Source organism: Corythoichthys intestinalis, chromosome 17 (genome assembly GCF_030265065.1).
Source record: "Corythoichthys intestinalis isolate RoL2023-P3 chromosome 17, ASM3026506v1, whole genome shotgun sequence".
Lineage (NCBI taxonomy): Eukaryota > Metazoa > Chordata > Actinopteri > Syngnathiformes > Syngnathidae > Corythoichthys > Corythoichthys intestinalis.
The window spans coordinates 22,184,548-22,207,903 of NC_080411.1; the positions used below are offsets into that span (position 1 = coordinate 22,184,548).

The following is a 23,356-nucleotide window of genomic DNA, read 5'->3' on the forward strand; positions in this document are numbered from 1 at the left end:
GGCATGTTTATATCATATTTCACGTGGTATTTTATGCTCCTGAATTAAATGGACCGCTTGGATGAAGCGATCGATATATTTATTCAACTTCCTGGATTTACAAAGAATGCGAATGTGATGTCAGCGGGATAAACATCTTCAGTATACAGCCAATACTACAGTTTGCAGAACGACTGCTGATTCCGCTGAATTTGCGGATTGTTTCGTTTATTTTTCCATCACGTCAGCCCAGTGTGCTGCAGGCTTTTGCTGCTGCACCAAGGACAGGCGTGTGAGCCTTTTGGTTTCAAAAAATTCCAATTCACCGCTGATAATGGCCAAAACAAGTCAGACAACTGTGGGACCATTGTGAGGTGAGTAAGCTACGTGTTTTATAGTATGTCAAATACTGTACTGGGAAAATGGCACACGTTTTAACAAGGAGGTGGGTTGCATTTTGTGGGTGAAGTGAAAATACTCCCTGTCCACCGAGAAAGCCACACATCCCTCACCGGCTGATAAAGGCATGTTCGCCGAGAATGCACTTTTCATGGCTTGGCCACGAGCAGCACCCCGCTCCGACATTGGCTGGTTTGACTGGTTGATTAAGCCCGCTAGGTCCTATTCGCGTGCCCACCGAGAATGCGCTTTCCTCGGCTTGGCAACGAGCAGCACCCCGCTCCGACATCGTCCGGTTTGTCCACCGAGAATAGGCTATTTTCGGCATTCATTCCCGACGACGAGCTCTGCCGTGGCCACAGCAGAACGACGCTCTTTCCTCCGTCTCCGAAGCCGGGGCAGGGAAATGATAATAGTCGGACTAACTCCGGTGGCATAAAATACGAGCAGGAGAGGAAGAAGTTGCCAGTTCTGACCATTATGCAGTAATTTTGCCCAGACGTACTTAATAAATGCTTTTTTAATATTTCATATTCCATTTAGCACAAGACTGTTATTTGTCATGACCATACCATTTATTTAGCAATTGGGGAAAAAGACTTGGATAAAAAGACTATCCTGTAAAAATATTGGAGTAGTGAGATTGAAACATTCATGACATTTTTCTCCTCTCTGTCGTATTTTCCTCGTTCTGAATCTTCCCCCCTCAATGGGCTGAATTCTAAATCAGATGAAATCTTGACCCTGCCATCGTCATCATCCAGCCTGGGACGCGAGAGCGCTATAATGACTAGCGGGTGTCACGTCTCTGAGGTCTTAACGTTTTGTGTAGATTCATGTCAGATCCTTTTATTTTATTTTGGTAGTGGTGTGCCTTCATGAGTTAACTTTACTTCCTGCCCTTGCCAATCAGGCTAATCATGTCCACCTGTGACCCTCTGTATAAATAGCCTGCTTCTAACCTTGCCCAGTGTCGGTTTGTCTGCTATCCTGCCATGTCCTACGCCACGTCCTTGTGTAAGCCCCTTTTTGAGAACGATTCATGTTTTTGAACCAATGCCTTTTTTGTTTCTAGTGAAATCTACTCAGTTGATTGATGTCCAGCTGTTGCTGTGAATTTTCGTTGATTAATATCCAGCCATTGCTGTGAATTTTTGTTAACTTCCTATTTTGGACTTTATGAACTGGAAAATAAATCTTTGTTTGGATTGAACTGTCGAGCATTTGGGTCCTTTAGTGCATCCTTGTCAACGGGTGTAAACGGCAGATTGAAAGACTAATTTCTCGTCATCTACGCTTTGTCAAATTGTTGTATATAGTCAAATTGTCTCAAAATATGATTCTAATTCGCATAATAATGCTATTTAAGATTTTTTTTATGCTATCACAGGCACTTTAAATGTTATTACTATTGGATACTATATTGAATCAGTAATAGAATAAATATGGCAGCAGGCTATTGTCTGCATTTGCTCCACACATGATGTCCTTCTGAGCTGCCCGTTAGGTAATTTTCACTCTGTTTCCTCTCACCCTGCATCTACAGTTACTCTCACAAACTCCAGATGCTGCCTTCAAGGGAGGCTGGATCTCTGGTCAGTTATTAAATCAAACCATCAACATAAAACTAACACGTAAATCTACCAACTCCCACCATGACTATTATCTCCCTAATTTCTTTCTCATGACTGTCTGCATCAAGAATCCAGATGTAGCCATACATCAACAGGCTTTCAAACCTGGTCTCCTCATATCCTTTGAATCCTGATCCCATGACGCTACAACCATTTTTTTCTTCTTTGATTCTATTTCAGAATCACATAATGCAGCTGTACAAGGAGCAATTGCCAAAACACATACTGTAAAAATATTGTTTGTGTAACTATGGTAGAAGGCCGGTTGTAGAGTAGGATAAATCAGAATGTAGTCACAAAATGTTTCACTTCACTTTACTCCATAGATTCACTGTCCACATGTGGTAATTGTGGTCATGTTGAGGTTTAGCAAAGTTCAAATTCATCTCCCACCACATGATTACATCAGAATCAGCCACTGCCTGTGTATCAGATTGGTGATAGGCAGAAAATTGTATTAGAAGCAGATTCTCAACCAAGCATCTTTAGACTGAGTAAAAACAGATGGTTTCATGTGATGGTGTCGTGGTATATTCCCTGACACTGGTGCAGGCAACATACAATAGATTCTGTTCCAAATTGTCCGTGAATTATCTACCTGGGTATTTGCCCTGCTACTTACAGTATAAGCGACAAGTTCAGGGAGTTTGTCTGCCTTCTACTGGAAGTCATCTGACTCAAAGTAGTCCAATAATTATATGGTCATCATGTATAAATTGTTCTAAGATTACGCATCATACAAAAGTGACACAGTTGGATAGCTTGGCTCCTGTTGCTTGTTTCTGTGTGGGGCCACAACATACTAATAGGTGAAAATAGTTTGAGCCTGATACTTAAAATTGTGATTTAACTGAATTGAGATAGCTGCAATAGATACTGTAAATGAAATTGGTTCCAAATATATGACTTCATTGTCATATAATTGAGGCACCATAAGTTAACATATGACGAGAGACAAAGGTAGTTTTGTTGTAATACAACACATTACAAAATGATATAGATTATTGCTGCATCCATAGTTAATGTTGCCATAACAGAAATGTTCTCAAAAGAGGTATCAAATGGACCATACGACTTCAAAATAGCCTTAAGTCCTGAAGCAAGCACTAATAATTGCACAAAATATAAGTTCTAAGGTCAAATAAAGGAAATGTTAAACTCACAGAAATAATACAAAGAAAGCAAAATCAGAAAATGCGTTTTAGAAAGTTGATACCCTGGTTGGAAGTTTAGAAAACATTACTTAGGTGACCTGATAAAGCAGCTTGGATAATTTATTCCAAGACCAAATACATCACAAAACAAAAATTTTGAAGAATATATTGAAATACAGGTTAGTTCTGATGTTTTTCTTCTAGTATAAATTCAACCACTGTATTGACTTTAAGGGCTCAAGTGTTTCAAAAAAGACACATTCATATGACTTACCTCCATTCTATAGGAAAATGGCAATATCCAGATGTGGTTGGTTGTAGTAGACCCAGCATGAATAAAAGAGAGAAGGAAGAAGGCAACGTCCTTATATTTAGTCTCGCATGGAAGAGAAAATCAAGCATGATGCTGATCTAAACTAGTCATACGTTTAACATAGTACTGCGAAAAAACAGCAACTAGGAAGTGATTTGCCAATGTGTGTGGTCAGCATGCATGTTGTTCTTAGGTGACTTGTGGTGTTGAGTGGGGTGAAGTTTAAAAAGAAACATATGGGCCTAGAAATGGACAGCTGACGCCATGTTAACAGACTGACAGCTAACAAAACACAGGACCCAGAGTTAAGTAGTTGATTCTCCTTTGATAAATCCAACAATTGATTCAAAGATTCAAGTGTAGAATATAAAGACTCACCTGCGACGGTCACTCTAGCCGTTGCTTTGACAGTGTTAGCTCCTGCACTGTGTCTATTAGAGGCCAGACATGTATAAAGAGCTGGTTTATTCACTGTGACCTTAAGAACCGACAAAACCACTTCTCCCACCAAGGTCTCATCAATTGATGCACCCGAGATCTTTAGGGAGGAGAAGAAAGATGGAAGCACGAGTGTCATTTTCAAGTGTGTTGCACAGTTTATTGGTTTTCAAAAAAGTAGGACTCCTGTATAATTATCTTTTAGAACATATGTCCAATTTGAAAAGGTTGCTTTACACTCAATAATGAGGAAATTACTGTCAGTGTATTTTCGGTCTCTCAAACACCCACACAGAAGTAATGGGAGTTTGAGATGTGAAAAAAAGAGAATTCGCATTCTTAAATGTGGTACATTAATAAAACAATGAACGGGCAAATATAAACAGAGTGCAATTTTCGCAGATTAACATTTTAACAGCTCAAATGTTTAAGACATTAATGGCACAACTTCATAGTTGCACCAAAAGTCGATGTGTATTATATATTTTGATATTACTGTATATATTAAAAAAGGATCCCCAATATTATATGACATCGGTTCGTACATGTCAAGGCAAGTTAAATTCTAAACATTTAAGACTTTAAGGCCAACTCAACAATAAACCAACATTTGGGGATGAAAAAAAAAACAAAAAAAACCACACACACAACAGGCCACCCAGTAATGTGGTCGTTGCTAAAAGTAACACACAACCGCATGTCATAACCAGAAGTGGAGATACAACAACGGAGATAATCAGGAAGTAACATCACTTAATCGTTTCGGTTTTATTCTGACTGCAAAAAAAAATATATGGCGGAAAACACAGACAAGACTGAAAAAGCAGTTTCTGCTCTTGCACTCCTCTTTAAATGAAACTGCGGTATTTTAAGTCAAAACAATGTTTGATAGAACAATATGTCTATATGCTGCCATAGCAGATTCATGGCGTATTAAGCCCCCGAACTATTTTTAATTTGTCCGTTTTACCCTGAAAACCCCCCTTTACAGACGTCGCGCAACCGCTTTTGTTTCAACCCAGCCATAAAATGAAGGTAATTAATATTTATTATTCAAAATGTCAGTCATTTTTAGCTTAGAATCATTAATTGATGTCTAATATTTAGTTTTTAAAAAAAGACAACTTTAAAAAATTATTCACTCGCATATTTTAAACTTTAAAACAAATTACGTCACAATGAAAAAAAATGGTGTCTGTAAAAATGTCACCGATATCTACCTCATAACTATTGCTTGTGTTTTTTTCTTACTGTTGCATTTTCTCCGATATGTTAGATGATAAATAATCGATCCAAAAGAAAAAAATATTGAAAAAAAAACGTTTAAAAGGGTAAATATATATGAATAAGAACATCTCGACCACTCCTTGATGTCTGCGATTTCTGCATCGCGACCCTTGTTATATTAACATATTTAACCATAAAATCCCCCCAAAAAATCCAGCTGTTCCAGCCATTCACAGCTGTGTCTTGACACTCAGTGATACATGCTGCATGGAGTTTTAGGTAAGTACGCGACAATATCTCGTTAAAGTCATGGCGTCTGTAATTCTGCTCTTGTGTGCTCTCACTTCCAGATAGGGTTTTGCTGCTTAAAAAATATACCAAAAAAAAAAAAAATTTTAAATGACTCCTGTTCATAATTTTTCTTCCCCCAGAAAATTCAGATTTAAGCTTTCCAATGATGTATTACACATGCATATCGGACAATTTTGAAAGTTGGCTAAATTGGGGGTCTCAGAGCGGAATTTCAAGTCACCTGAGTGTTTTTCGCCATATATATACAATATATGTATACAATGTATGTATATATATTTTTCAAGGATCTGTGGAAACCCTGTAAATGGTAATATTCCTGGGGTGCACATATAATCAACAATCCAAACACATGAGTACACAATTCAAGTAGCACATGTCTGTTCTTTCGATGAGCTTGTACCAGCGCTGCTAAAATCAAATAAATTAACATTGTGCCAGGAAACATTTTGATACATTCACATGCATGCACGCGCACACAAGTATTTACAAGTATTACTGTTAATCATTTTTATAATAAGCACCAACGTCTGCCAAGAGAATATGAATGTTTTTGTCTGCCCGCAATATCACACTTAATGCCTCTTGCCGTGCTGGCAATGTCATTTTTAATTGCATACTATGCTCAAATAACTGTATATTATGATAGACCGTAAATAACGACTGTTCAGTTTTATCTAATTGCATGCTCACTACCGTTGAACAATGTCCCTTGTAAAAATGAGTGAACAATTTGAATTACAAGCTTGTTGTTGCTATAATTCTTGAAAATGACTACATCTAGATGAACGAGTTCCAAATGTTGATCAATCTTGTGATGATTATAACAAATCACCCCGATTGTGAAAGAATGTGATCAACCTGTCATTATATTAGATACACGCATAAATCGTTTCACATTCCAGCTTAATGAGTCTTTAAATATGATTTAGTAATTTTAAATTGTATTTCCCAACTATCCACTCATTATTCACGACATTAAGAACACCTGGATCAAATTTTAATACCGTAATTTCCCGAATATAAGGCGCACCCGTGTATAATGCGCACCCCAAATTTACTTGTAAATTTTGGGGGAAATTATTGTACCCGTTTATAACGCGCACCCTAATTTTAGCACCAATAAATAGAAGAATACAAGAAAACAGAGCTCGTGTACAGATACAGAGATGTCATTTTACTGACTGGTGAAACACAGCACAAGCATAGCACATTGGTAGTTCAAAACATTTCCGTAAACTGACAATATTTACGGTAATAATATGATTTGACAACTTCTCCAACTTACCAGAATCTAGGAGAAAACAAAACGGATGTGACTTTTCTTTTAAAGGCTGCTGTATAACTTGCTCATTTCCTCATGATGAATAAATGTTTCTTCCATGGATTGATACGGTAAAACTACTGAACTATTGTTATTTGGGTTTGAGTTTCCCGAGGGACCGATATAGTTGACGGAGACAGGAAGTGTGTGTCCTTACATTTGTTATGCTCCGAATTGTGGAGCTGCAATAAACGTCGACTCAAATGAGTTCAAGAAACTAAATTCTGTGCTTTATGAAGAGTGAAAAAAGCAGAATTTCACACAGACGAAATCATTCGGCCGATTAGTGTGAAGTATTACCGAAACAAAATGGTGACGTCACGTACCGTAATGGTCGGCAACGGGTCGCCGCATACGTTTCTTCAACACAACGTGGCCGTGTCAATGAAAAAAAATCGGTTTATATATATATATGTAATACATATATATTTCTGTCTCCATCCATCTACCCGTTTATAATGCGCACCATGAGTTTACAAGTTGATTTTGGGGAAAAAAAGTGCGCGTTATATTCGGGAAATTACGGTACATTGCTGGCCAAATGTACTGGCACCCCTGATATTCTGTCAGATAATGCTCAATTTCTCCCTGAAAATGATAGCAATTACAAATGCTGTGGGAGTAATATCTTCATTTATTTTGCTTGCAATGAAAAAACACAAAAGAGAATAAAAAATGATTAAATCGTTATCATTTTACACAAAACTCCAAAAATGGGCCAGAGAAAATTATTGGCACCCTCAGCCTAATACTTGGTAGCACAACCTTTAGACAAAATAACTGCGAAAAACTGCTTTCGGTATCCATCAATGAGTTTCTTACAATGCTCTGCTGGAATTTTAGACCATTCTTCTTTGGCAAACTGCTCCAGGTCTCTGAGATTTGAAGGGTGCCTTCTCCAAAGTGCCATTTTCAGACCTCTCCGCAGGTTTTCAATGGGATTCAGGTCTGGAATCATTGCTGGCCATTCTTGGAGTCTCCAGTGCTTTCTCTCAAACCATTTTCTAGTTCTTTTTGAAGTGTGTTTTGGGTCATTGTCCTGCTGGAAGACCCATGACCTCAGAGAGACCCAGCTTTCTTACACTGGGCCCTACATTATGCTGCAAAATTTGTTGCTAGCCTTCAGACTTCATCATGCCATGCACACGGTCAAGCAGTCCAGTGCCAGAGGTAGCAAAGCAACCCCAAACATCAGGGAACCTCCACCATGTTTGACTGTGGGGACCGTGTTCTTTTCTTTGAAGGCCTCGTGTTTTTCCTGTAAACTCTGTTTTAATGCCTTTTCTCAAAAAGCTCTACTTTTTTTCTCAGCTGACCAGAGAACATTCTCCAGCCTGGCTTTTTTATGTCTCTGGGTCAGAAGTAGGGTCTTCCTCGGTATCCTCCCATAGAATCCCTTTTCATTCAGATGCCGACTTATCGTACGGGTTGACACTCAGACCGCAGGACAGCCTGAACTTGTTTGGATGTTAGTCTAAGTTCTTTATCCACCATCTGCACAATCTTTAGTTGAAATCTGTCATCAATTTTTCTTTTCCGTCCACATCTATGGAGGATAGCCACAGTGTCATGGCCTTTACACTTATTGATGACACTGCGCATGGTAGTCACAGGAACATTCAGGTGTGTGGAGATGGACTTGTAGCCTTGAGATTGCCCATGCTTCCTCACAATTTTGCTTCCCAAGTCCTTAAACAGTTCTTTGGTCTTCTTTCTTTTCTCCATGCTCAATGTGGTACACACAAGGACATGGGACAGAGGTTGAGTCAACTTTAATCCATTTTAACTGGCTGCAAGTGTGATTTAGTTATTGCCACCACCTGCTATGTGCCACAGGTAATTAACAGGTGTTGTTAATTACACAAATTAGAGACGCATCACATGGTTTCAAAGGCTGCCAATACTTGTCCAGCCTATTTTTTTAAGTTTTGTGTAAAATGATAATGATCTAATTTTTTTTTTCATTCTCTTTTGTGTTTTTTCATTGCAAATAAATAAAAATTAAAATGAAAATATTACTACCAAAGCATTTGTAATTGCAATCACTTTCTGGGATAAATTGAGCATTATCTGACAGAATTGCAGGGGTGCCAATACTTTTGGCCAGCAGTGTAGCCTACTGATGGTGTCAATCAAACCAAAGCCCTCTTACATTTCTCAAGTGTTTATACTACGCTTGTATTGAATTCAAATGTATCGCACGGTTCCAAATTATGTAGTCTACTGTATGCGTGTACTGAACATTATATACCAATAGGTCTATAATGACTCATGAGTACCAATATATTGATGAAGCGACACAAAATCATAAAGTTTTTAATCTTGGATATTCTTTTGGTTTCATAGTTAAGAAAATGTTTAATACAATTGTTGTGTTTCCAGACAAAAAACAGCCTTGCAAAATTTTTGATACAAATCCTTAGCTTTCAACCACTGTACGTGGTTCTATCATCGTTTTTGTGACAGAAATACGCTACCATGTGGATTTTCCACAACAAACTGGTGCCAAACCCTTTATGTAAATATTTTCTTTTATATTTTCACAAAAAGAAGCATACAAATTGACACCGCCCAACAAACCCCGATGATTATATAAAAATGAATTAGTTCAATATCATACTGTAAAAAGTTTTTTTTTCAGTTATGTTATGATTATGTGCAAATGTGTTAAAATTATTAAAACGACATATTTGTTCAAACCATCTAACAGTCACCATGTTAGTCTGGAGACCCATGCAGTACACTCACAGTATTCCCATTTTCTAACCAGGTGACAGTGGGAATTGGATTTCCAGTGGCATTACACTCCAGAGATATTTGGCTCCCATACACTACTCGCTTCTCCTTGGGAACTCTCAGGATTCGTGCTGGAGCTGCACATGTCACAGACAGACCACACACACACAAGTAGAAAAAAAAAAGAAGAGGTACAGAGTGTTCAGTTTTTTTTCACCATATGGAAACAATTAAGAAGCACTTGCTATACTGCCTAATTTTCAGCCCCCTGAAAAGTTGGCTATGACAGTAAAGGGAATTAAGCAACCTCATTCTTTATACAGCACCATGTGTTATCTGCTATTTCCTGCTAATTAAAGCTCAGTTTAGGGTATAGCTGGAATGAGATTTCTATGAGGTTTCCAAATGAATTTACAAATGGCACAATTACTGTATAAGATGCCAAGCCCTAAGATATGCAATTCAATTTACAGTTAATACTATACATTATCCATCTACCACTGAATATCTTCAGAGCCCCCCCCACCCCCCCACCCCCATTAACTTGGACGGACAAATCTGGTTTGAATTCTTACCTTGTACTTCAATGGTGGCAGGTTTAGAAAATGCCAAACCAAAGCTATTCTTAGCGACACATCGATACTGTCCAGCATCTTCCTTCTGAATATAATTGATCTTCAGTGCGCCATAGTCCAGAATATTAACACGGTCACTGACCTGTGAAATGTGAAATAGCATTTGTTAAACTTATATCTTGACAAAGACAAAAGTATGGAAGTCACATTTTACCTTAATAAGCTCATCATCTTTCAGCCATGTAATGTCTGGTTTTGGGTTACCAAGGGTAATGCATGGCAATACTGCTTTGGACTCCACCAAAAGAGTCACATTTGTTGGATGCCGCTTGATTTGTGGTTCTGGTTCAAAAAGACATTTACTTCAGGTGGCTAAAAATGTTCTGGAATCATTTTAGATTGATAGTTTGAACTTTTACAATCAAGTGTTTCGGAGAGTTTTGATACAAAGCAGACATACTCATTTTTAACTGCAGTGCTCCACAACTTTTGGCTGGCTTTCCAATACCGTTACTGGCGAGGCAGCAGTACTCCCCGTTGTCATTTTCTCTTACATGGGGAATTATAAGAATTTGTCCCTGCTCCCGAGTAAGGTACCGGGAGTCATAGTACCTAGTAGGGCAGAAGTCAACAATTAATAACATAAAGGCAATGAGGAATGCATTTGTCAGAAGAGAATTTTTGGATTGGTTTGAATATGATTCGTTTGAATTATTACTTTTAGTGGTGCTTGAATATACGTACAATAACAAAATAGCAAAAGAAAGATGACAGGCAGTCTTGAGAGCAAAAAAAAAAAAAAAAATCACAACGGAATGTCTGTTTTGTCCGCATGGATACAGATATGTGTAGTAACGCGTTACATTTACTCCGTTACATTTATTCTAGTAACTTTTTAAGAAAAATGTACTTCTGAGAATAGCCACACCACACGTTTTACTTTTACTTGATTAGATTTTTGAAGAAGAAACACTACTCTTAGGCAAGGTTGAGGCAGACACTGTTTTAATAACAATTCAAAAAGATTATGTTGTGCTGAGGAGAATAAAAAAAACATTGTTTTGAGTAGTAAGTAGTTGCAGTAAGTCCTAGTATTCTTGTACTTGAGTACATTTTTTGGATGACTACTTTTAATTGAGTAATATTATTTTTGAAATAACGCTACTCTTACTTGAGTAAAATTTTTGGTTAGCTGACGCGTAAGTGCGGGGCGATGGCCTACGATGGCCGATCGAAAGGGAGTCGGGTTCAGATTGCCGAACCTGGAGGGGCGGAGATGGGCGCCGGCGCTTGGACATGTTGCACAATGAAGTTCTTAACAAGTGTTACAGTCTGCCATGGCAGCCAATCACAGTGAAATATCCATGACTGGCAAGACTTTTATGCTTTTCTCTCCATCTCTGAGCACAAACTTAGCCATATCATGTGACATTTGCCTTTTGTGGTTCATTGCACCAGTCTTCTGATACCGGAACAAGTTTTGATACAGCGCATTTGTTTTCCGTTTCCTACCAGCTGTTGGGGATTGTGCTATGAAGACTATGGCTTGTGAGTTCTTGTTGTGTCCTTCTGTCCCGGACTTGTTGACTAGGACGATAAATGAGTGTGAGCAAAAATCCCCAACCTTCAAAGTCTCACGCTCTGGGCTGGAAAGTTACCTGATCCATATCCTGGCTTTGAAGTGTCTTATCACAGTTGAACAAAGTCATTAGAGACATTTCCAATTACCATATTTTTCGGACTATAAGTCACACCTGAGTATCAGTCGCACCATCCCAAAAATGCACAATGAAGAGGGAAAAAAAAAAAACATACAAGTCGCATTTTTGAGGGAAATTTACTTGATAAAATCCAACACATAGAACAGATATGTCATTTTGAAAGGCAATCTAAAATAAAAGATACAATAGAGAACAACATTCTGAATAAGTGTACAATATAATAATGTTATGTGATGCATGACAAACAAAATGCGAAGGTGGCCGGTATGTTAACGTAACATTGCTATTAAGAGTTATTCAGATAACTATAGCATAAAGAACATGCTAACAAGTTTACGAAACCATCAGTGTCACTCCAAAACACCAAAATAACATATGAAATTATATAATAATGTGTTAATAATTTCACACATAAGTCGCTCCAGAGTGTAGGTCGCACCCCCAGCCAAACTATGAAAAAGACTGAGACTTATAGTCCGAAAAATACGGTATTCAGTTTGTTCAGCATGCAGCTTGTCAAAGCCTGCTAACATATAAATGGTGTATTGTGGCAGATGATGTTTTAAAAGTTACTTACATGATAGGTTGGTTATTCTTGATCCATGTAATGTCTGCTGAAGGTCGGGATTCTACCTCACATATGAAGGTTGCATTGTGATCCAGTCGTACGTCTACTGTCTCCAATAATGTGATAATACGAGGTGCTAGAAAGAAATGTTTTTTTAAAAAAAGCAATTCTAAGCAAAACCTTATATGTACTTGCAGTGAGTAACATACAGTATCGTCTAATAAGTAAATATTATTTGTTCATATTCCAAGCTGCTTATACTCCCAAGTGTTGCAGTAGGTGGGGTACACACTGAATTGGTTGCCAGGCAATTGCTGGCATTAGCCATTAATAATGAGAGTTTTTTTTTTTTTATTCAAATTAGCTCAGTTATGTTACACATTTTAAAAAGCAACTAGTAAATAAATTTCAGTTGTATTCAGGGGCGTTACCGGGGGAGGGGGGGGGGGGTGTCAGTGGCCACCCACGGACACCCTCTGCCACCAAAAGAAAACTGAATGTAGTACTAACGGCAGTCAGGGCACTGCTTATTGTATTCCATTCATATAGTACTGAGGTGTTCTAAGTTTTAACCTTTGCGTTGTTACCTCCTCTTTCAACTTTAAAAAAAATAAAAATAAAATAAAAATTAAATGAAATGTTGGTTTTGTTCCTAGGGGGCGCTACACACATTTACGCATATTTTGATTTTTTTCCCCCTACATTTTATCAAAGTTTTCACCAGTGTTCACCTGACTGTTGAGTTTGGTGAGTTTTGAAGCATTCTGAGGGGGTCAAAGTAGGGCTCAAAGCGTCGGCGGGACAAAGAATGACTGCTAGGGGGCGCTACATAGTGTATTTGGAATTTGTCTTTACATGTTATCAAAGATTGCACCTGTCTTGACCTGTCTGCCGATTTTGGTCCATTTTGAAGCATTCTAAGGGGGTCAAATTGAGCTCAAAGGGGCTGCGGAACAAAAAATAACTATAATAATAATAATAATAAAACCAAGGAACCACAATAGGTTACCTAAAAAAAACATTGTCACCTGCATGTCCATACTGTTCAGTTATGGATGTGTTCTAAGTCAAATAAAATCAAATCAACTTTTATTAGTTTATACCAAATCACAACAACAGTTATCTCAAGGTGTGTCATATCTGTATGCCTTCTCAGTTGTTTTTTCTTTCCAGCATCTGATTCAGCTGGATGGGCGGGGCCGTGGCCGCACACCTGTGGCGCATTAGGAGCGCTCATTATTTAAGGACTCCTGTCACCGTCTGAGAGTGTCGGACTATTGCATATGCTTGTTCCTGCCTTGCTTACCGCTGTGTGCTCATCGTCATCCTCGGTGCCTTCCGACGTTCTTCGGTCGTGTTCTGGTTTGATCTTATTTACTTTTGTGCTCTTCTGGATTTTGTAGTTAGGATTTTGTACTCTGTTATATTCACGCCATCTTGGGTGCTCTTTTAGTTATATCTTGTTATATCCGCGTTTTCTAGCGTGCTCCCTAAATTGTACTTGTTACATTCGCGTTTTCTAGCGTGCTCCCTAAGTTATACTTGTTATATCCGCGTTTTCTAGCGTGCTCCCTAAGTTGTACTTGTTATATCCGCGTTTTCTAGCGTGCTCCCTTTGTTGTACTAATTAAACACAAACATTTGCTCTATTGATCTCCTGGTCTGTGTTTTTGGATCCACATTAACGGCTTGCCGTCATAACAAGGTGAAAACAAAACATGTTTTAAGGTGCAGTAGCCCTAAGCTGGATTTCGACCTACTTTAGCATTGTAGTTTTTTTTTTTTTTTTTTACCCCCTCGGTAAGACTAATGCCCACCCACACCTGGCATCCTGGTAACACCACTGGTTGTATTGTGTTTTTCTTCCTTCAAAGCAATCAAACAACTTTTACACAGTCACCACATTGAACTACTGATCATACAGCATCACTAGCAACATGTGCTTCAGTATCTCGATGAAGGATACCTCTTGGGAGACGACTACTCATGAGCCATGCCGCCTCCAGATCAGTTCTTAATACATACTATAAAGTTGAACTAAGTTAACTATTCCAAAAAATAACTAGTTCCCCCCACCACCACCCCACCCACACACATAATCTTGGTTTACATAATTGGCCTTTATCAACTCCTTAGGTGCTCAAAGTTCACAGGATCAGACATGTTTGTAACTTCATGAAAATGTATCGTTTTAGACAATTAAAAAATATGAAAAACATGCAGAAGAATAGGATTGGAATTAATCCTGGATTTAATAACTCATGCACAAAATGGTTGAGGAAAATTATTTTGATTTGGTTTTCTGTAGTATTTAATTCAACCTGTAGTTATTTCAATAATACAGTGCCTTGCAAAAGTATTCGGCCCCCTTGAACCTTGCAGCCTTTTGCCACATTTCAGGCTTCAAACATAAAGATATAAAATTTTAATTTTTTGTCAAGAATCAACAACAAGTGGGACACAATCGTGAAGTGGAACAAAATTTATTGGATAATTTAAACTTTTTTAACAAATAAAAAACTGAAAAGTGGGGCGTGCAATATTATTCGGCCCCCTTGCGTTAATACTTTGTAGCGCCACCTTTTGCTCCAATTACAGCTGCAAGTCGCTTGGGGTATGTTTCTATCAGTTTTGCACATCGAGAGACTGACATTCTTGCCCATTCTTCCTTGCAAAACAGCTTGAGCTCAGTGAGGTTGGATGGAGAGTGTTTGTGAACAGCAGTCTTCAGCTCTTTCCACAGATTCTCCATTGGATTCAGGTCTGGACTTTGACTTGGCCATTCTAACACCTGGATACGTTTATTTTTTAACCATTCCATTATAGATTTGGCTTTATGTTTTGGATCATTGTCCTGTTGGAAGATAAATCTCCGTCCCAGTCTCAGGTCTTGTGCAGATTCCAACAGGTTTTCTTCCAGAATGTTCCTGTATTTGGCTGCATCCATCTTCCCGTCAATTTTAACCATCTTCCCTGTCCCTGCTGAAGAAAAGCAGGCCCAAACCATGATGCTGCCACCACCATGTTTGACAGTGTGGATGGTGTGTTCAGGGTGATGAGCTGTGTTGCTTTTACGCCAAACATATCGTTTTGCATTGTGGCCAAAAAGTTCAATTTTGGTTTCATCTGACCAGAGCACCTTCTTCCACATGTTTGGTGTGTCTCCCAGGTGGCTTGTGGCAAACTTTAAACGAGACTTGTTATGGATATCTTTGAGAAATGGCTTTCTTCTTGCCACTGTTCCATAAAGGCCAGATTTGTGCAGTGTACGACTGATTGTTGTCCAATGGACAGACTCTCCCACCTCAGCTGTAGATCTCTGCAGTTCATCCAGAGTGGTCATGGGCCTCTTGGCTGCATCTCTGATCAGTTTTCTCCTTGTTTGAGAAGAAAGTTTGGAAGGACGGCCGGGTCTTGGTAGATTTGCAGTGGTCTGATGCTCCTTCCATTTCAATATGATGGCTTGCACAGTGCTCCTTGAGATGTTTAAAGCTTGGGAAATCTTTTTGTATCCAAATCCGGCTTTAAACTTCTCCACAACTATCTCGGACCTGCCTGGTGTGTTCCTTGGTTTTCATAATGCTCTCTGCACTTTAAAAAGAACCCTGAGACTATCACAGAGCAGGTGCATTTATACGGAGACTTGATTACACACAGGTGGATTCTACTTATCATCATCGGTCATTTAGGACAACATTGGATCATTCAGAGATCCTCACTGAACTTCTGGAGTGAGTTTGCTGCACTGAAAGTAAAGGGGCCGAATAATATTGCACACCCCACTTTTCAGTTTTTTATTTGTTAAAAAAGTTTAAATTATCCAATAAATGTTGTTCCACTTCACGATTGTGTCCCACTTGTTGTTGATTCTTGACAAAAAAATTAAATTTCATATCTTTATGTTTGAAGCCTGAAATGTGGCGAAAGGTTGCAAGATTCAAGGGGGGCGAATACTTTTGCAAGGCACTGTATATTGTGCGACACCTAAAAAATATAATAAATTATGATCCTGACACAGGCAAAGAAACGATAAAGAAAACAATACCATAGTAGAGGAATATACTGTGAAGGATACCAACACAAACATGGACAATCATAATAGCTGAGGGACTAAATCACATCCACATATACAGTATCTGATCAGAGACATTAGGTTTGCATTAAACTTTGTATGGGATGCAATAACTGTTACAGTATAGATTATGAGGTTTTAACGTGTTTTCCTACAGTAGTAGACTGCTTAATGAAATGTTTAATATATTAAAAATATATTTTTTAGTTTTTTAAAACTTGACCTGTATAAGCACAAACAAACGACTGTTTACTCGATGGAGTACCAAAATAAACACACTGTTTACATTCAAGTGAGAAAGCTCCATGAGTAGGCAGCTGTTTTCTTACTAACCCTACCATGTTAATACACATTGTCATTAAGTTCATATTCTTGCCCCCCTCCCCAAAAAAAGCATTACATTTATGTCAGTCATTAAACACCATCTCTCTTGCCCTTGCATGATGTGCTGATCAGCAGGTCATTTCAGGGTGACATACTGTACACGCATTTAAAGTCTTTACAAAACAGACTGTCGGAAAACAGGGTAGAGCTTATCCGTTTCATTTCTGCTTTTCCGTTTTATAATTTAATTATTACAAGAGTCAGACATTTAATGAGTGCAACTTTTCTATGCTAAAATGTGGAGACTCCACTTACCTCTCTGTATGCCATTACTCAAGCTGGCCAACGAGAGGATCTGTATGACTGAAATGAGTCCAATAGTCTTCATTTTGGCCCAAAAATGAGCCACTTCAGTCCAGTTTCTTCTGCTCCATAGACTGTGTTTATAGTCTCATACCTTCTCGTTACTTCAGTGTGTACCGTAGTAGTCAGACAGCCATGCTCGATAAGGACTAGCTCTCTCAATGTGTGTTAACATTATGAGTGACACTGGCAGGTGCTAGCTATGCTCACATGCAGTCACTCAGAGTTTGGAGCTACACACAAAGCTCCAAAGGCTCCTGTGTTGCAGAACCACATCGATGAAGTTGAGTCATGAAGTCAGAATATTATTTCAGGACAACAACAATAAAGAAGGAGTAATACCACACAATGATGACCAAACCTTATAGTTGTATGACCAAGAAAAACTACAGTGCACAATTCTATTTTTAGAACACAGGGACATTTTGTACAATAGGTATCAGGAGATGAATTGATGGACTGTTTAAAAATATACTAATTATAGATTAATGTATGTTTGTTACATGTCACACATTACGTACAGTGTATACTCTTAAAAAACAAATAGACCTACCGAAAGCATTTGTTTCACAATTTTACTATAGGACACATAGCACATACAGTATACACAGGATGTAGACTTTGTGTCCACCTGTTGCCTGCAGATTGCACAGATTTATTTTAGGAAAGGAATGTCATTTCAATGGCTTTTCATCCTTCCTGCTTTGGATGTAGTCAAATATTGTTATACCTTTGTAAGTGATAGTCCTGACTTACTTTGCATAGTGATGGGATGCAGCTACTACAGCTCATCTTCTGAGTGAAGTTGTGCACTGCAAAAATACACCTCACTAAAACTAGTTAAATTTACTTGTTTTCAATGTAAATCTACTAGAAATAAGTGAACTCATCTGCCCATAGACTTACGAGACTTATATTCAAGGAGACGGCGAGGAACAGGGACTTGTACAAGTCGAGGAAGCTGACCGGAAAACACAAGGCACATAAGGAGGCTATGTGATTGTAGAAAGATGAAGGCCAGATAGCTGACAATAGTGCTGAGCCAATAGTGACATTGGAATTCAATAAATAATTGTCTGTCCTCTCCCCTCCCTGATTGACATCTACTTCTCCCGGTGCCTCAGCAGAGCTCTAAACATCCTCAAGGACAGCTCACATCCTGTTAACACTAGAGGTGTGCAAAATTTCTGATTCTTAGATTATTCGCGATTCGGCCGTGGAAGATTCGAGAACGATTCGCAAACATCCAAATTCCGATTATTGAAATATGCCAAGTAAAGCAGAAGTACAACACACTCAGCGCACCGCGCGGTCTTCGGGAAGATGAGGAACGGAGCGAGAGTAGCTAAACATCATGCTTCTCATCACCCGGCCCCTCGGGTAATGCCAATGCTCAACTCACGGCTCTGGCTCAACTCATGCTACGAGATAAAAAAAAAAAAAACACAACAACATACCTGACTGCTGCCGAAAAGCTGCTACAAAGTACATCCACATAATGTTACGGTAGATATCATTTATATAGGACTAGATGCTATATAGATTCGGTAGCGTTAGCAGCACATCTACAAAAAGCTAGATGCGGGCGTTAGTAAACGGCCGCCATCTTAAAGCAGTGCACTTCCCTGCAAGGGCTGTTGTAGCGAACCTTCCAAGCGAACCTAATTAACTTTTTATCTAAAATACTCCTAAATCGGTAAAATATTGACTTGAATCTATCTTTAAAATAGTTTTAAAACTTTTACATGTCGAAAGTAGACAAAAGGGAAATTATGGAATAACGGGAGCAATTTTAACAACTTTAACGGTTGATTCACAACATTAAATTAATTGAATGTAGTTTAAAGCTGCTGATACAGAATGGGGACTGGAGTTTTTTATTTACTGTTATTTTTGTATATTTTTTTTACTGCTATATGTTAACTTGATACTGAAATAGTAGTTTGGTGTAGCCTGAGAGTATTTTTGAACAAGTTTGGAACTAATGTACAAAACATTTAAGAAAAAAAAAAAAAAAAAAAAAGGAGGGGGGTGCATCAATAATCGTTTTATATTCGAATCGGAGCCTCTGAATCGTAATCGTAATCGAATCGTTAGGTGCCCAAAGATTCCCAGCTTTAGTTAACACCACATCACCCAATGTCCAATATTCATTTACATGCAATATTGTATGTGCAATACATACTCACGTGCAATATTAACGTGCAATATTAAACGCCTCCACTGTGAAACTGCTGCTACTTCACTTCTATTCACACATATTCTATGTGGAATACTTACTTACGTGCAATATTAACGTGAAATATTCAATTCCTTCCCTGTCAAACTGCTGCTACTTCACTTCGATTATTTGCACTGCCTAAACATAGGACAACCTCATATCCATTTTCTATTTATTTGTATTTAGATTTTATACTTTATACTTGCAAGTCACTTTTAAATTTTAACTTATCCTGCACTGTAAAGGGAGATGCCCCATAATTTAATTGTACATTTGTATAATGACAATAAAAGGCTATTCTATTCTATAATAAGTTGTGATAGTATATTGATTTTATTAATAATCTATATATTATTTATAATTGATTCTGCATATTTACCTCAAGTATTAAGCTTCTGATGTGAAAATTGAGTGATTTATTAGCTGTTAAAAATGAAGTAAATTAAAAAAAAAAATTAAGTTGCTATTTTGGGGAAAGACGTATATGTTAAATATTGCTATTGATCCTGAAAATATAGGTGATATTCTCTGTATTTGGTGATTTTTGTACATCTAATGTAAAAACTGAGAATGTTATAGCCATTTTAAGTTTTGTTATACTTATATTAAAAAATAATTATTCGGGGTTTTATTAGGGAACGACTTTTAATTTTTTGATGGCGTTGCTCATGGAGACTCATATATGCCTAAGGTAGGTGCCTGTTTTGGTTTTAGGTCGGTAGCAGTTTTGGTATTGAAAATATTTGTATTCTAATTTTTTTTTTTTTTTTTTTTACATACGCCCCCTATGAATCGGCCCCAGGCCCCATGTCTCGTCAATATATTATGAAGTCTATTATCTACCAGTGCTTTAAGTAAATTTTACTCAATTAGTTTTCTTGAAATAAGAAAAATAGCTAGCTGAAAATAAGGTTAACAGATTTATTTAAAAAAAATAAAATAAAAAAATAAAAAACTTGTTTGGAATAACTTTAAGCATTAGTCTGTTAACAGGTTTTTAGCACACAAAACAAGATGAAGAGAATTATTTGACTATATTTAAGAACAATAATCTAATTAAGACCTTATAAATTTGTAGTGTGTGCAACACTATAAGAAATTTTGCCTTTAAATAGAATCATCCTGTCTTGGTTGTATAATGTTTCTTTGTTGGGATGAGGCTTTTCATAAATACTGTATTTATATGTAGTGCTCCAAGTCCCAAAAGTGCCCTGTAGCATGTTCTTAAAACAGTTTAAACACTGGATGGTGCTATTATCCCAAACATTGACGGTGCTGCACATGATAGTGTAAGGCTAACTAAGGATTACTGCAATATGGCGCCATTGTCTTTTATTAAGTCTATAGCCAACACAGTTGCCTACCAGGAATTTATAGAGCCCTTTCCCTTTCCAACAAACGTTTTGACATGAATTTTCCACCAGAATTTAGCACCTACCCACAAAGTCAAAACTTCCAATACTAATGGAATAACAGTACTTGATTGGCTGGCAAACTTCCTTGATATTAGTGATTTTATTTATTTTAATTTTATTTTATTGAATAAATTATGGGGTATTGGCAAGAGAGACATGAGGGAACATGAAAAGCAGACAATCTGAAGGCCAATATCACACAGATTTGACTATAATATGCGACTATAATATGCGACTATAATATGCTCAGCCACTGATCACCTAGATATCCTGGCTCCTTGATGCATTTAATTAAGTCAAAAGGAGGGCCAACAAAGTGTTGAGTGCATAGTAAAGCAAACCTTTTCTTTGTCATGTGAACTATTTTAATTTTTTGAAGAACGGGATTCCTGCAGGATTGTTTTTTCTTTTTGCCATGATCATCAAAATTGAAACAAATTTTGGTTAGAAATACATGACTTTGTGTGTGCTGAACAAAGTTTCTCTTTTTTAAAAACATTGTTAAAAATTAATGTACTTTTCCTCGCTATTCAAGCGCATGGATAGCCTTGAACTTCTAGCTATATTGTATTTCATGAATTTTCCTGCAAGAATATTATGAATCTGTACTTGACTATGGATGAAATGTAAATACATTGCACACAAGCATACATGTGCATGCACATGTGCGCATGCATATACACAGTTTGAGCACAAAGTTGTGTTTGATGTCAGTAAAGCTCTATCTTTTTTTCCCTTCCTCCTCCTACAATAATTAACCAAGTGCTGCATTTTGATACCTGAGATCCTATGACCTATACAACTAAATGTGCTGCACTCTGGACCCATCAACACTTACACAAACACACACCCACACACGGTAGAAGACTTCAACCGTGAAAAAAAAAAAAAATCATAATCAACCGTTGAGAGATTGAATTGTTAACCAGGTAGGACTGATCTTTTTATCATATGCTCTTTTGTGCCTTGTAAATGTGGGTTAAACCTCAAAGACAATAAAAATAGTAATGTAAACTTCTCATTTCCCATGCAGACAATAATAATCCATCCTGTTTTAAAATAGAATAGTTAATGCCCACATAGTTAATTATAGCAGAGTGTTTCCATCATTCAGAGATGTGCAGTTACATTTCTGTTGAGTGAAATTCGTGGGGAAATGATACTAACATTATCGCCTTGTAAGAGAAAAATGAGAGGGATAAAAATACTAGTAATGTAAGAAGAATGTAGTAAAGAGAGACTGTAGGTGTGTCACCAGGTATTTTCCTTCTTTCCTCCTGGGTGCATCAACCTTCTCCTTTACAACTTCATAATAAACACCTTTTATTTTGCCGTGTAAAAATATGGTAGCACAATCAGCCAGTTCAAAAACACTTTAAAAAGGGTACATTTGTTTGCATACAGTAAGAATTGTAAAAGACCAATTAGTGAAAACAACATTTCTACAAAAAAAAAAAAAAAAAAGATTGCATTTCTTTACTGCTGCACCATGTCACATGTAAACAAACATGCCTTTGTATAAATAACAATATCAATTGCACACACACACACACACTCACACAATGAAGGTGGCAATTCCCTGCTCCCGGCCTTTGAACAAACTTCACAAGTCAGGACTTGACAAAAGGCAAACAACAAAATTCACTCACACTTCAGCTCAAGCTTGTAGAATGGTCTTAAAGCTTTAAATGTACATAACCTAATTCACATGTTTACCTCCTGTATTCATTCTATTATCAAGGTCTAAAATAAGATTTAGGGAAAATGTCATCTGACTTTGCTGAAGCCTGGTCATTATAATTTTGATCTGATGCTACTACTCCCTCTGCTGTCAACACAGGGAAATCCATTCCAGTTCCGTACACAGTACTGTAGTATTGTAATGTATTTTAATATTAATTGAAAAAATATGAAATGAAATTAAATGTTTATTGCACTTGGAAAAGAGGAAACGAGTATTAAAAAGTCATCATAAATTAATGAAAATCACTTCTTCCACAAGTGTTTATGAGTTTTATGAGCACTTAACACTCAGAGTTCCCAAAATGTTCAAAGCACAGAAGAGAACTGCTTAGTTCCATGCTCAGTGATTTAGCTTCTGACTGACAAAGATTTCTATTTAGACTCTGATGGATTACCGTAATTTTCGGACTATAAGCCGCTACTTGTTTCCCTCATTTTGAATCCTGCGTCTTAAACTCCAGTGCGGCTTATTTGTTGATTTATTTGGGTTACTAGGTAACGATTTACTTGACACTTTCATCATAAGACTGTCATAAGACCGTCATAATTATGACATGGCACTATCATGGGCATTACTGAATGCTTACGACAGATGTCGTTAAGTGTAATCCGGCAAATTCTGGCACTAACTCCATTTATGTCCAGCTCGGATCTTTTATATCCATTCAAAAGGGAGATAATTTGCCGAATGACATTAAATAACATCTGTTATAAGCATTCATTTAGGCTCATGACAGTGTCATGTCATAATTATGATGGTCTTATGACAGTGGCACCATAAACTAGCAATTAATGAAACAACTGGAACAGTAACTGAAGAAATAATTAGCACAGAACATGA

At 37.6% G+C, this 23,356-nt stretch overlaps 1 protein-coding gene across 1 annotated transcript in view; it reads right to left on the reverse strand.

Annotated features, from left to right (window-relative positions):
- musk (muscle, skeletal, receptor tyrosine kinase) overlaps positions 1-17,242 on the reverse strand; it is a 38,474-nt gene extending 21,232 nt beyond the window's left edge. Inside the window, exons 1-8 of the mRNA XM_057819056.1 lie at positions 17,089-17,242; positions 12,387-12,513; positions 10,549-10,700; positions 10,303-10,430; positions 10,089-10,230; positions 9,526-9,650; positions 3,858-4,017; positions 3,441-3,447 (exon numbers count right to left, since the gene is read on the reverse strand). Of these exons, the coding sequence (XP_057675039.1) occupies positions 3,441-3,447; positions 3,858-4,017; positions 9,526-9,650; positions 10,089-10,230; positions 10,303-10,430; positions 10,549-10,700; positions 12,387-12,513; positions 17,089-17,161 (914 nt within the window). The 5' untranslated portion in view covers positions 17,162-17,242. The remainder of the gene's footprint in view (positions 1-3,440; positions 3,448-3,857; positions 4,018-9,525; positions 9,651-10,088; positions 10,231-10,302; positions 10,431-10,548; positions 10,701-12,386; positions 12,514-17,088) is intronic.
- Between the last annotated feature and the right edge of the window lie 6,114 nt (positions 17,243-23,356).